Genomic DNA, 15765 nt, shown 5'->3' with positions numbered 1-15765 from the left:
CTGAAGCGCCTAGAACCGCTCGGCCACTCTGGCCGGCTAGGTTTTTACTGTTCATAGATATTCAACAGTAAACTATTGAAACAGTATACTGACGTATGCCTGCAAAGTATTAAAGAGGCTTATCATAGTTTTTCGATAGTTAGATGGCCATATTAACTGTTTGAATGAAATTCCTCCCCCCCCCTCCCCCCATTTTTGAGCCAGTATCACAACACAGTGCGTCCACACCGAGGACCATCAACGAAGAAATAAAGTAGGTGAACGTCATAAGTAGAAAGTTGGAGATTGAAATTTCTTCAAAAGATCTCGCTGCAAAAAGAATGTCTTTGTTTTAACAATTGTCACGTATCATATTCATGACTCTCTCTCACTTACCTCGCGATAAGACAAAAGTAGCTGCCCTTCTTTGAACTTTTTAGATGTTGTCCGTAAGTCATATCTGGTAAGGATTACATACTGTGCACCAGTACTCCAGAGGAAGACGGACAAGTGTAGTGCAGACAGTCTCTCTAGTAGACGTGTAGCTTCTTCTAAGTACTTTGTCAGTAACACTCAGTCTTTGTTTTGCCCTCCCTACAACACTATACATGTGATCGTACCATTTTAAGTTGTTGGCATTTAGTTGAATTGGCAGCCTTTAGGTATTTGTGATTTATCATGTAACCAAGGTTTGACTGATTTCTTTTAGTACTCCTGTGGATGACTTAACACTTTTCATTATTTTGGATCAATTGTCGCTTTGTTTAAATCATTTTGTAGTTGGTTTTCACTTTCTGATGAATGGAAAATGACAGTGTCATCTGCAAACACTGAGATGCCTGCTCAGACTGTCTACTAAATTGTTTATGTAGATTAGGAACAACAGAGGGCCTGTAAAATTTCCTTGGGGAGCGTCAAACATCATTTCTGTTTTGTTATACTTGATGCCTTTCCGTCAATTACTACGAACTGTGATCTTTCCGCAGGAAATCACAAATCGAGTCGCATATCTGGCAAGATAATCCATTGGCACGGAACTTGACTGTAAGCCGCTTGTGAGGAATGGTATGAAAATCCTTTTGGAAATCTAGGAATATGAAATCAATTTGAAATCGCCTGTCGGTGACTCTTGTGACTCAGTGAAAATAAAGGGTTAGTTGTGTTTCACAAAAAAAGCTATTTTCTGAATCTGTGCTGACTATGTGTTAACATAGTTTTCCTCGACGTAATTAGTTATGTCCGAACATAGTATATGTACCAAAATTCTACTGAAAATCGAACTCAGAGATAGGGTCTATAATTCATCACCTACTTCCTTTCTTAAGTATTAGGGTGTCCTATGCAACCTTCCAGTCTTTACGTCGGACCTTTCGTCGAGAGAGCGGTTGTACATACTTATTCAGTATGGAGCTATTACATCAGCATACTCTGAAAGAAATCTAATTGGCATACAGTCTTGACCGGAAATGCAATGAAATGAGCGTTTGGCGTCATTGGCCGGGAGGCCCCTTGAGGGGCAGGTCCGGCCGCCTTGGTGCAGCTCTTATTACATTCAACGCCACATTGGGCGACCTGCGCACCGGATGGGGATGAAATGATAATGAAGACAACACAACACCCAGTCCCTGAGCGGAGAAAATCCCTGACCCAGCCGGGAATCGAGCCTAGGCCCCTAGGACGGCAATCCGTCACGCTGACCACTCATCTATTGGAGCGGACATCTTGACCTGAGAATTTGTCGTTATTAACTGCCTTAAGTTGTTTTACACAGAGTATATCTATGGAATATGCTGTCGTCGGGTCAAAACATAATTTTCCCGTGTGTACTATTTCTTGACGGGAATGCATAATATTACTTCAAGTACGTGTACAGCTGAACCAAGGATTAGCAAATAATAAAATGACAATTCAGCACAGAGATTAACAGTAGGGAACGGATGATTTCCTCTCTTGTTTCTTATAGAACCGACACTGACGACTTTCCATTTCTGCGATCACATTTGTGCGATTACATAACATGTAAACATGGCAGCTCGTGAATTACCTACATGATGTGCACTGGCGAAGTAGGTCTGTAGAGGAATCGACAAGCTATCACGTATGCATTTTGCTCACTGATGTCGTAGCTGAATGAAGGAATTTATGTCGTGTCGACGCAAAACATTATGACCACGTGCTAAATGGCTTGTTTGTCCATCTTTGGAATGCAATACATAAGTGATTCTGCGTATCAGGGATCCGAGAGTTCGTTGGTAGGTTTTTAGAGGCATGTGGCATTAGATGTTTACATACAGGCCATGTAATTCGCGTAAACAGCAGGTCTCCGATCTGAATTCGCGGCAATGGCACCCGATAGCGACCCAGACGGGTTCCATAGGATTTCTATCAGGCGAATTTGGTCGTCGAGACATCAACGTGAGCTCGCTAGAACGCTCCTCAAATCACTGTAGCACAGACAAGTATTCTGCTGAAAGATAACATCGCCGTCGGGGAAGACATCAAGCATGAAGGTGTGCAGGTGGTTTGCAGCTTCCAGCGTGTCTTCGATTACTACCACAGGTCCCAAGCAATTGCTGGAGAATGTCTCCCGTAGCATAATACTGCTCCCGCCAGCTTGCATGCGTGGCGCGCTGCACGTTTCGAACCGCCGTTCACCTCGATAACGGCGTTTGTGGAGACGACCATCGACCTAGTATAGCAAAAACGTGATTCATCCGAAGGGCGTACACGTTTCCATTGATCGATGGTCGAATACCGATGGTCTCGTGCCCACGGCAATCTCATCTGACTATGTTGCTGGGTCAACTTGTGAACACGTAGGGCTGCTCTGCTGCGAAGCTTCAGCGTGCACCAGCGTTGCGCTCTTTCGGTAGAGATGCCACACATCATCGTCTTTTCTACTTTACAGAGACGAGAAGCCTCCGAACACCACGTTATGTCAAGAGTCGTGGACGGCCAACCACTTAGCTACCTGTGGTAGTCCCACTGTCCTTCTACCTTTGTCCGTAGATGCTCAAGACAGTCGCACGTTTTCGACGTAGTCTTTCACAGGCTCTGCGTAATAATAATCTTCCCTTTGCAAAAGTCTCTTAGCTCAATGTATTTCCCTATTTGCAGCCCATATTTATGCTATGGTGATCCTCCGTCCGCGTCTGCATCTCTTACTTTCACTTGTGGCTCTAGTTACTGGGTTCAAAGAAAAATAATATGATATTGACTGAGATAAACTGATCTATGCTGAAAATGATTGAATATAAATTTTTAGCTCTTTATAATGATTCAATTTATAGAACTTTAGTTTGGGGATAATTTACATAAAACAGATTAAAAATGTAACAACGAACTTAGAATATGCAGATAGCGCTTAAATACCTTTGATGTCTTCGTGACGTCGATTTTTAATAATTCATACATAACTTCTGGCCATTAAAATTACTACACCAAGAAGAAATGCAGACGATAAATGGTTATCCATTGGACAAATATACAGGGTGGTCCAAAAGTCCGGAAACACCCTGATAAATTCCAATTGGAGTAGCAAACAAGGAAACAGAGTCCCTATACACGAGGAAGGGGAAGGGGGAAACTTTATAGGCTACACCACCAACATGGCTGCCATCTTGAAAGCCGCCATCTTGGATTCAACTCCAAAATTTCAAATGGAAGTGTGGTCATGTGACATATCAAAGAGATCGAGAATTTCACCATAAAAACAAGCCGTTGTTATTTTAAACATGGCTGTATTCATTTTCTGGTTATAGCCAATTACTTGCGGCAGCAGTGGGACGCTCAGCAGCTTGTGTATTACGTACTGAGAAGTCATAAAATGAAATCTGAAATGGTTCAAAGTGACTATCCCATGCCTGATATGTTACATATGTTAAACTGTTAGATACCATTTACTCATGCTAACGTTTTAATCATTGTTTCCTTATTTACAGGTTACAAAATGTCCTTAACACATGAAGAAAGCATTGAAATCATCTTGATATCAGGAGAAAGAAGCACACGGGTCATTGCTGAGGATTTCAACAGTCGTCACCCAACCAGACAGCCCATTACTCACAGCGCAGTTGCCAAGCTTTTGGTCAAAATCCGAGCAACAGGTTCTGTCGCAGATAAACCTAAAACTGGAAGACCAAAATCCGCCACCGATGAAGCAACAACAGTGAGCGTGTTGGCATCATTTCGCAAAAGTCCGCAACGGAGTACTTGTCGCCTGTCACAAGAATTTGGGGTTATCCGGACCTCCATACTGCGAATTTCATCGCAGCGCAAATGGTTTCCGTACAAAATTCAGCTGCTCCAACACCTGCACGAGGGTGACCCAGACCGTCGGGAACAGTTCGCAGAATGGGTGACACAGCAGCTGCAGATAAACCCACGTTTCCCTTATCAGGTGGTGTTCAGTGATGAAGCCAATTTCTTTATCAATGGTGAAGCCAACAAGCAGAATCACAGATACTGGTCCGACACAAATCCGCACTGAATTGATGCTTCCAAAACGGTCGACTCACAAAAAGTGATGGTCTGTTGTGGTATGTGGGGTACCAAAGTCGTTGGTCCATTTTTATTGATGGTACGTTAACAGCCGACGGTTATATGAGGTTATTGGATGAAGAAGTGATTCCCTCGTTATTAACGGAGGACGGGATATTTCTAGAATTCTTCCAGCATGATGGAGCCCCACCACATTATGGGCACAGTGTGCGAGCATACCTCGACGTGAAGTTCCCTCAACATGTGGAGTGGCCACCACGTTCACCACATTTGACTCCTTTGGATTTTTATCTTTGGGGTCATGTCAAAGCACTGGTTTATTCTGTGAAAATACGGGATTTGCATAATCTAAAGCAGCACCTTGTTGATGTGTGTGGTCAAATTCAGCCAGATGTGTTGGTCAAAGTTCATCAGGACTGCGTTCGGAGAGTAGCATCAACAATCCAACATAATGGACAACATAGCAAGCCGTTCCTATGACTGTTGGTGGCCTTTCGGGACTGTGTAACATTGGCGTATTGTCTCTTCGGCACATAACACATATGCTGCCGAGCGTCCCACCCCTGAAACATATAACTGGCTATAACCCGAGAACGAATAAAGCGATGTTTAAAATAACAACGGGATTGTATTTCTGGCGAAATTCTCTATCTGTTTGATATATCACATGCCCACATACCCAGTTGAAATTTTGGACTTGAATCCAAGATGACGGCTTTCGAGATGGCCGCCATGTTGGGGGCATAGCCTATAAAGTTTCCCCTTTCCCGTTCCTCGCGTGTAGGGACTCTATTTTCTTGTTTGCTACTACATTTGGATTTTACCAGGGTGTTTCAAGACTTTTGGACCACCCTGTATTATACTAGAACTCACATGTGATTACATTTTCACGCAATTTGGGAGCATAGATTCTGAGAAATCAGTACCCATAACAATCACCTCTGGCCGTAATAACGGCCTTCATACGCCTAGGCATTGATTCAGACAGAGCTTGGATGGCGTGTACAGGTACAGCTGCCCATGCACTTTCAATACGATAACACAGTTCATCAAGAGTAGTGACTGGCGTATTGTGATGAGCCAGTTGCTGGGCCAACATTGACCAGGCGTTTTCAATTGGTGAGAATCTGGAGAATGTGCTGGTCAGGACAGCAGTCGAACATTTTCTGTATCCAGAAAGGCCCGTACAGGACCTGCAACAAGCTATTGTGCATTATCCTGCTGACATGTAGGGTTTCGCAGGGATCGAATGAAGGGTAGGGCAACGTGTCGTAACACATCTGAACAGTAACGTCCACTGTTCAAAATGCCGTCAATGCGAACAAGAGGTGACCGACACGTGTAACCAATGGCACCCCATAGCATCATGCCGGGTGATACGCCAGTATGGCGATGACGAATACTCGCTTGCAATGTGCGTTCACCGCGATATCGCCAAACACGGATACGAACATCATGATGCTGTAAACAGAACCTGGATTCATCCGAAAAAATAACGTTTTGCCATTCGTGCACCCAGGTTCGTCGTTGAGTACACCATCGCAGACGTTCCTGTCTGTGATGGAGCGTCAAGGGTAACAGCAGCCACGGTCTCCGAGCTGATAGTCCATGCTGCTGCAAACGTTGTCGAACTGTTCTTGCAGATGCTTGCTGTCTTGAAAACGTCCCCATCTGTGGACTCAGGGATCGAGACGTGGCAGCACGATCTGTTACAGCCATGCGGATAAAATGCCTGTCATCTCGACTGCTAGTGATACGAAGCCGTTGGGATCCAGCACGGCGTTCCCTATTACCCTCCTGAACCCACCGATTCCATATTTCGCTAACAGTCATTGGATCTCGATCAATGCGAGCAGTATTGTCACGATACGATAAACCGCAATCGCGATAGGCTACGATCCGAACTTTATCAAAGTCGGAAACGTGATGGTACGCATTTCTGCTCCTTACACGAGGCATCACAAGAACGTTTCACGAGGCAACGCCGGTCAACTGCTGTTTGTGTATGAGAAATCGGTTGGAAAGTTTCCTCATGTCAGCACGTTGTAGGTGTCACCACCGGCGCCAACCCTGTGTGAATCGACTGAAAAGCTAATCATTTGCATGTCACAGTATCTTCTTCCTGTCGGTTAAATTTCGCGTCTGTAGCATGTCATCTTCGTTGTGTAGCAATTTTAATGGCCAGTAGTGTAATTACCAATTATACAATTATAGTATTCTTCAAGTAATATATAGCTGGTGGCCAACAGGCACAACGCTCTGTCTCCACACACAATTTCAGTGCACAAAGGTTGTCTCAAGAGTTTTCTATCGACAATACTGGGCGCTTCTCGCCGCGCTCCCTATGTACCAAAGAGCGGGCTCTCCCACCAGCAAAGAGCTTGGTGCGGATACTTCACTGTCACCATCGATTTGCATAGAAGTTAAGTAAACTTGACGTAACATTTTTCTTAACTTTATCTTACACACTATGAATGTTATTTACATATTTCTTAGCTTATAAATATTTTTCATGGCGTGTTTGATTTTCTACTGACGTATTTCATCATCAATAGCGTAATTATGCAGTAGTGGATTTATTTTCCTATGTATGCGCAATATGATACATTTAATTTCGGGGAACTGCTAGAGCCTACACCATTGTCAATCCTCTGCAGGTCATTCTGCGAATCGATACTGTCTGCCGACATTGTTACTTTCTTATAGAGAACAGCGTCATCTCGAACAGGGGATCTTCCAACACTTCCTAATAGATTATTTACACATATTGTAAACAGTAACAATACTACAACACATCTTTGGGGTACTCCGGGAATTACCTTTCACTGGTTGATTTTGTTTCGTTAAGAGCGACTTTTTGAGTTCTGTCGGTAAGGAATTTTTGAATCCGGTCGCAAATCTGGTCCGATATTCGGTAAGTTCGTATTTGTTGCATTAAACGGCAGTGCGACACGGCGTCAAATGCTTTTCTGAAGTCAAGGAGCACGGCATCAGCCTTAGCGCCGTTGTGCACAGCGCTATGGATCTCAGGGAGAAACAGAGGGAGCTGCATTCCTCAGGATCAGTGTTTGAGGAATCCATGTTGATTTTTATAGAGGAGATGTTCGTTCTTCCAAAACGCCATAATTTTTGAACATAAAACATGTTCCATTATTCTGCAACTGATTGACGTCAACGATATAGGCTTACAATTATGTGCATCTCTCCTACGACCCTTTTTGAAACAAGAATAAGTTGCGCTTTTTTACAGCCGCTAGGTGCCCTCCATCGCTCCAGTTCTCCTGCATAGTTTACCGCTGACATCATACCACAGACAGCACAGACAAGCATGGTGCAGCGCCAGAATCATCAGGTACATTAATCGCCATTCTGTGCTTTTGTGAGATTAGTCTTGCATCTGTTTGTGATAGTTACAGCGACGTCAGAGTGTCCATGTGCTTATACACTTCAGGATCGTGTCATACGTTGCATATTCTAGCAGTATAAAGCCACACCCCACAATTCAGTTCGCAGCACAGAGGGCTTGAAGAATGTACAGGTCCTTGAATGGGCAACTCGGCCACCTAATTTTCAACTCATAGGCCATGTATGGAATGTGATGGATGGGAAGACGTATATCTTCCTGTCGTACTTCAGCCAGGAATCTTCATGAACTCACAACGTATTTCAGGAATAGTAAGAAATTCCTCAATATGACGTTCGGAGACTATTTGGTTCTACATCACAGAGATTAAAAGAGTATATTCGTGTCTGCGGGGGTCACACTTCATACTGATGTTGATGAATGTTTAATCATTTAAACTAATAACTATTTGCTACATATTGGACTGGTGTTTCCTTGTGTAATACACTACTGGCCATTAACATTGCTACACCAAGAAGAAATGCAGATGACAAACGGATATGCATTGGACAAAATTGTGATTACATTTTCACGCAATTTGGGTGCGTAGATCCTGAGAACTCAGTACCCAGAACATCAACCTCTGGCCGTAATAATGGCATTGATACACCTGGGCATTGAGTCAAACAGAGCTTGGATGGCGTGTACAGGTGCAGCTGCCCATGCAGCTTCAACACGATACCACTATTCATCACGAGCAGTGACTGTTGTATTGTGACTAGCCAGTTGCTCTGCCAAGATTGACCAGAAGTTTTCAGTTGGTGAGAGATCTGGAGAATGTGCTGGCCAGGGCAGCAGTCGAACATTTTCTGTATCCAGAAAGGCCCGTACAGGACCCGCAACATGGGGTCGTGCATTATGTTTCTGAAATGCAGGGTTTTGCAGGGATAGAGTGAAGGGTAGAGCCACGGGTCGTAACACATCTGAAATGTAACGTCCACTGTTCAAAGTACCGTCAATGCGAACAAGAGGTGTCCGAGACGTGTAACCAATGGCACCCCACAGCATCACGCCGGGTGATACGCCAGTATGACGATGACGAATACACACTTCCAATGAGCGTTCACCGCGATGTCTCCAAACACGGATGCGACCATCATGATGCTGTAAACAGAACCTGGATTCATCCCAAAAAATGACGTTTTGCCATTCATGCACCCAGGTTTGTCGTTGAGTACACCATCGCAGGCGCCCCTGTTTGTGATGCAGCGTCAAGGGTAACCGCAGCCACGGTCTCCGAGCTGATAGTCCATGCTGCTGCAAGCATCGTCGAACTGTTCGTGCAGATGGTTGTTCTCTTGCAAACGTCCCCATCTGTTGACTCAGGGATCGAGACGTGGTTGCACGATCCGTTACAGCCATGCGGATAAGATGCCTGTCATATCGACTGCTAGTGATACGAGGCCGTTGGGATCCAGCAAGGCGTTCCGTGTTACCCTCCTGAACCCACCGATTTCATATTCTGCTAACAGTCATTGGATCTCGACCAACGTGAGCCGCAATGTCGCGATACGATAAACCGTAATCGCGATAGGCTACAATCCGATCTTTATCAAAATTGGAAACGTGATGGTACGCATTTCCCCTCCTTACACGAGGCATGACAACAACGTTTCAGGAGACAACGCCGGTCAACTGCTGTTTGTGTATGAGAAGTCGGTTGGAAACTTTCCTCATGTCAGAATGTTGTAGGTTTCGCCACTGGCGCCAACCTTGTGTGAATGCTCTAAAAAGCTAGTCATTTGCATATCACAGCATCGTCTGCCTGTCAGTTAAATTTCGCGTCTGTAGCATGTCATCTTCGTGGTGTAGCAATTTCAATGGCCAGTAGTGTATGTTTCTTCTGTCATTGAACTATGGAAGGCAATAACTTCCCTAAAAGACTCTGTTACTGTAACTGCACTTGCTGCGGAGTGCATAACTGCTGTTCTGGCAACAAATAATGACAGCTGCACAATGTCGACACGGTGCCTCAGCAGTAGGTGGCCTCCAGGTACGACCGACTTCACTATCCCGGTCGAAAGACCCCACGGCTCGACGTCAGGCTCCAACCACCAGATGAGTGCTTGCACCTATATCTACTTCGGCTTGTTGTAACAATCGATAGTTTTACTGCAATCATTCTACCTTATTGTGGCCAGCTTCATCTCTGACAGATTCCAATCACTGTAGCGCCAGCTGATCGAACACACAGCATCTCGGTTGGAGAGAAATTACACTAGCCTGAAAGACAGAAACAATACTCCTCTACCTCGCAGGATGGACTGTTAGGGCAACCCTTTACATTAACGAGAAAGGAACCGACGTTTTCCTTTGCATAAATACTGAAGTACTGAATGCAAAAACGAAATTTTAAATACCTGCTAAAACAGCGAATGTGCCTGACAACTCTTGGAAGAAACACCCAAAATACACGTCGTTCAGAAAAGAGAAGAGGATTATAAACCTCTCTACCGACTGAGCTACCCAAGCACAACTCATAACCTATGCTCACAGCTTTACTTCCACCCTGTACCTCGTCTCCTACCTTCCAAAGTTCTGCTACCTTCCAAAGTTCTGCTACCTTCCAAACTTCACCTGAGTTCTTCTGCGAAACTTGCAGGAGTAGCACTCGTGGGAGAAAGGATACTGCAGAGACATAGCTTAGCCAACTTTTCTGTTCTCGTACTAAGACAGAGGACGACAGACTAAAGGCAGAAATACTAAATGTGTTTTTCCAAAGCTGTTTCACAGAGGAAGACTGCACTGTACTTCCTTCTCTAGATTGTCGCACAGATGACAAAATGATAGATATCGAAATAGATGACAGAGGGATAGAGAAACAATTAAAGCCACGCTGGATTAGTCAAGCGGTCTAGGGCACTGCAGTCATGGACTGTACGGCTGATCCCGGCGGAGGTTCGAGTCATCCCTCGGGCATGGTTATGTGTGTTTGTACTTAGGATAATTTAAGTTAAGTAGTGTGTAAGCTTAGGGACGGATGACCGTAGCAATTAAGTCCCATAACATTCCACACACATTTGAACATATTTTTTGAAGGAATTAAAATCGCTCAAAAGTGGAAAGGCCGCTGGACCTGATGGGATAGCAGTTCGATTTTACACAGGGTACGCGAAGGAACTTGCCCCCCTTCTTGCAGCGGTGTACCGTAGATCTCTAGAAGAGCGTAGCGTTCCAAAGGATTGGAAAAGGGCACAGGTCATCCCCGTTCTCAAGAAGGGACGTCCAACAGATGTGCAGAACTATATCTCTCTATATCTCTAACATCGATCAGTTGTAGAATCTTGGAACACGTATTATGTTCGAGTATAATGATTTTCCTGGAGACTAGAAATCTACTCTGTAGGAATCAGCATGAGTTTCGAAAAAGACGATCGTGCGAAGCTCAGCTCGCGCTATTCGTCCACGAGACTAAGAGGGCCATAGACACGGTTTCCCAGGTAGATGCCGTGTTTCTTGACTTCCGCAAGGTGTTCCATACAGTTCCCCACAGTCGTTTAATGAACAAGGTAAGAGCACATGGACTATCAGACCAATTGTGTGATTGGATTGAACAGCTCCTAGATAACAGAACGCAGCATGTCATTCTCAATGGAGAGAAGTCTTCCGAAGTAAGAGTGATTTCAGGTGTGCTGCAGGGGAGTGTCATAGGACCGTTGCTATTCACAATATACATAAATGACCTGGTGGATGACATCGGAAGTTCACTGAGGCTTTTTGCGGATGATGCTGTAGTATATCGAGAGGTTGTAACAATGGAAAATTGTATTGAAATGCAGGAGGACCTGCAACGAATTGACGCATGATGCAGGGAATGGCAATTGAATCTCAATGTAGACAAGTGTAATGTGCTGCAAATACATATAAAGAAAGATCCTTTATCATATAGCTACAATATAGCAGGTCAGCAACTGGAAGCAGTTAATTCCATAAATTATCTGGGAGTACGCATTAGGAGTGATTTAAAATGGAATGATCAAATAAAGTTGATCGTCGGTAAAGCAGATGCCAGACTGCGATTCATTGGAAGAATCCTAAGGAAATGCAGTCCGAAAACAAAGGAAGTAGGTTACAGTACGCTTGTTCTCCCACTGCTTGATTATTGCTCACCAGTGTGGGACCCGTGCCAGGTGGGGTTGATAGATGAGGTAGAGAAGATCCAACGGAGAGCAGCGCGCTTCGTTACAGGATCATTTAGTAATCTTGAAAGTGTTACGGAGATGATAGATAAACTGCAGTGGGAGACTCAGCAAGAGAGACGCTCAGTAGCTCGGTACGGGCTTTTGTTAAAGTTTCGAGAACATACCTTCACCGAGGAGTCAAGCAATATATTGCTCCCTCCTACGTATATCTCGCGAAGAGACCATGAGGATAAAATCAGTGAGATTAGAGTGCACACAGAGGCATACCGACAATCTTTCTTTCCAAGAACAATACGAGACTGGAACAGAAGGAGAACCGATAGAGGTACTCAAAGTACTCTCCGCCACACACCGTCACATGGCTTGCGGAGTATGGACGCAGACGTAGATTTAAAACATCGTCGCGTAAGTGACTGGCGACACAGGCACAAACAGTGTGCCGCAGATGACGTTCGGCTGTGTAGCGCGCCAGCAAAGGCGCTCACCTTCTCCATTTGGCCGGGGCCCGGCGCGAGGTTCCCCTGAGGCGGGCGCCGGCGCACGGGCGGGTCGCGCAGCGGGAAGTCCGCGAACAGCGCGCGGTACTCGGAGCTGAGCTGCGCCGACTGGTCGGCGTCGAGGCGCAGGTTGGTGGCGCGCCTGCGCAGCTGCGGGCGGCGCTCGGCAGGGGGCGCCGGCGGCGCGAAGCTGGCGCGGGACTCCGTGTCGCGGGCGAGCTCGCCCTCCAGCTGCAGCTGCGTGCGCCGCTTGCTCAGCTCGGCGCGCCGCGCGCCCGACCCGGGCTCGCAGAAGCGCTCCAGGTGCTCAGTGCGCGTCTCCATCTCGCCCTCCATCCTGCACACCGTGACACGTACACTACTTCAAAAGCGCAGCACTGAAGGCAGCATCCGACAAATTTCAAACTGGCGTTTACTGCGTGATCGGACGTACGATGACTGACACTGCATCACAGCCACAGAAAGTAAGTAGCAGTGATGTCATCTAAATGTTTTGTATAAGAAAAGATTACGAAGAGGGTCTCCCATTGAAAATAGCATTTTAATGCACGCTACAGAGTTCGATGGCGGCAGTATTGTGGCCTATCAAAACTGCAGTGCACTTTTCCGCAATATCTCTGCTGACGTTAGTCGAGAGCAGAAGACCCTCCTACTCGACTCAATGTAAGATCCCACGATTCTCATACTCAACGCCATACAAGATCTCAGCGGGCCCACACGACCAGCACGTAAGAGGACAGAAACATTGTTCACTCGGTCGTGTAGGATCATGCACGTTGGTGCAAGTCAGGTATCGGTATGGATAAAGAATTATTAAAGAAAAAGAAAAACTGTCCACGTGGACAGGGAGAGAATGTATTGACACTACGACGATCACTGTTGTGGCTACTCAAGTTGCAACAGCGGAGAGAAGGGCACTGCGAAAGCTGTGCCTAACGACAACGTTAGACACAAGAGTGGCGCAGCGTCGTCCGGAGTATTCTGGAGTACTACTGTGAGGTGTGGGATCCGCCATCAGGTGGGTCTGACGGATGACATCAAAAAAGTACAAAGAAGGGCACCTCGTTCTGTATTATCGCGAAATAGGGGAGATAGTGTCACAGACATGATACGTGAATTGGAGTGGCAATCATTAAAGCAAAGGCGTTATTCGTTGCGACGGGATCTCATGAAATTTCAGTCACTAGTTTTCTCCTCCGATTGCGAAAACGTTCTGTTGGCACCCACCCAAATAGGGAGAAATGATCATCACGATAAAATAAGAGAAATCAGGGTCCGCACGGAAAAATTTAAGAGCTCGTTTTTCCCGCGAGCCGTTCGAGAATGGAACGGTAGACAGCATGCAGGTGGTTCATTGAATCCTCTGCCAGGCACTTTATTGTGAATAGCAGAGTAATCACGTAGGTGTAGATGTAGATTCTTCCGACAGCATAACGATAGACTCATATGTCTTATTTGTGTGTGGAGTCTCTGAGGATAGCGAACGTTGCCTAATTGCATTCGTCGTCGTCACACGAACCTAACACTGGAAGTGATGGCAATGGGTGCCATTGGGTACATCACACAATCATCTCTATTCGGCACAGCCAGTAATTCGGACAACAGGACCTACTTTCCGACGTTTTATGGCCGGGGCTGCGTCCTTTTTTCGAGACATCCGCAATGTTATCTTTCAACAAGATAACACAGGAAGGAATTCTCTTGTACCGTCTGACCTGCCTCGATACAGGGAGTGTTCAACTGTTACTTTAGCCACCACGTTTTCCAGACCTCTCAATCATTAGAAATATCTAGTCATGGTTTGCTGAAAACTTTAAAGATAACAATGTGACAGCCAAAAGGAGCGATGACTCTGGCGTAGAGTTGAAGCAAAATAGAATGAAATACACATACCTGTCATCCCCGCTCAGTTCGACTCCACGTCTAACCGGGTCTATGTCCTTGTTTCTACCAGAGGTGGCAGGCTGCCTTCGCACTAGCCTTCGCACGCTGCATAGCCCCAATCACCAACAAATTCAGTCTCTTATTCTTCCCATCATACTATCTTCTCACAAAACATGAAACGTTGTTATTTGCTGTCCTTTCTCGTGTTGCAATTTAATGGGCAGCAGCGTACAGTACACGCAGCATAAGCAGGGGCTACATGAGGTATAAGGGGCGATCAAAAAGTTTCCGTTTGAGGGCTACGAATGAGCGTGGGTGCAAAACAGCGCGCGACTCCGATGCTGGTATGTAAGCACCGACATGTAGGCAAGAGGTTAGTGACCTTCGAACGTAAAACGTTTTGTTGCCCCTTATAATAGTCATCCCGTTATTGACACCTCATTATTGTGGTTCGCTTTGTGATATTTGTAATGCACAAGGGTTGTGTTCCGTTTTTCCTTGTGCTGTAGCAAAGCTACAAGATGTATTTAGACCTACTGTTTATCGTCTGATTAAAAGATAGAAAGCTTTTGGGAAAACTTCGTCTACTAACACCGAAGTAGTCAAAAAATAAATTTTCCGCTGCAGACAGTAGGCTGTTAAATATAAGAGGAAACAAAGTAGTAAAAGATTTTTTTAAGAAACTAACATTACACTGGGAAATAAACACTCCAAGTAACGTCATTTTTGTACATAATACACCTCAGTCTCTGTTCATTGGCCCATCTCTTGACAAATTTCCTTAATTCCTTTCTGGAAGTAGCTTTATGGCGTCGTGCACGTCCACCACCGTTGCACCGTCGCCACAGCCTGTTCGTCCAACGAAAAGTCGGTTTCACGCAGTAGTTTCCTTCATAGGACCAAAAAAGTGAAAATTATATATATATGAAGACAGTAACTGTTCTCGAAAGAAGAGATACTGTTGATGACCGTGCAGCTTCTTCCTGGAATAAATGATAATTAATTGAAACCCTCAGCTGCCGACAGGTGTTGCTGATGTACCTCGATGTGGACAGATGAAAATGTGTGCCCCGATCGGGACTCGAACCCGGGATATCCTGCTTACATGGCAGACGCTCTATCCATCTGAGCCACCAAGAACACAAATGAATAGGGCGACTGCTGGGACTTATCCCTTACATGCTTCCCATGAGACACGCATTCCCAACTATCCACAATTCTACACATGTAATGCACCTATTAGACATTTGCCCATCCACTCACTACTCGCGCACGCTGTGGCGATTCCCGGTCGGAGCACACATCTTCAGCTGTCCACATCGAGGTATATCAACACTTGTCGGCAGCTGAGGGTTTCAGT

The 15765-nt window shown here is 45.4% G+C and overlaps 1 protein-coding gene across 1 annotated transcript in view; it reads right to left on the bottom strand.

The window, feature by feature from the left end:
- LOC126355584 (serine/arginine repetitive matrix protein 1-like) overlaps window positions 1-15765 on the bottom strand; it is a 255535-nt gene that overhangs the window by 81646 nt on the left and 158124 nt on the right. Inside the window, exon 4 of the mRNA XM_050005948.1 lies at window positions 12510-12858. Within this exon, the coding sequence (XP_049861905.1) occupies window positions 12510-12858 (349 nt within the window). The remainder of the gene's footprint in view (window positions 1-12509; window positions 12859-15765) is intronic.

Source organism: Schistocerca gregaria, chromosome 3 (assembly GCF_023897955.1).
Source record: "Schistocerca gregaria isolate iqSchGreg1 chromosome 3, iqSchGreg1.2, whole genome shotgun sequence".
Classification (NCBI taxonomy): domain Eukaryota; kingdom Metazoa; phylum Arthropoda; class Insecta; order Orthoptera; family Acrididae; genus Schistocerca; species Schistocerca gregaria.
Note: the sequence above shows the minus strand (reverse complement) of the source record. Positions and strands in the feature narration are given on the sequence as shown.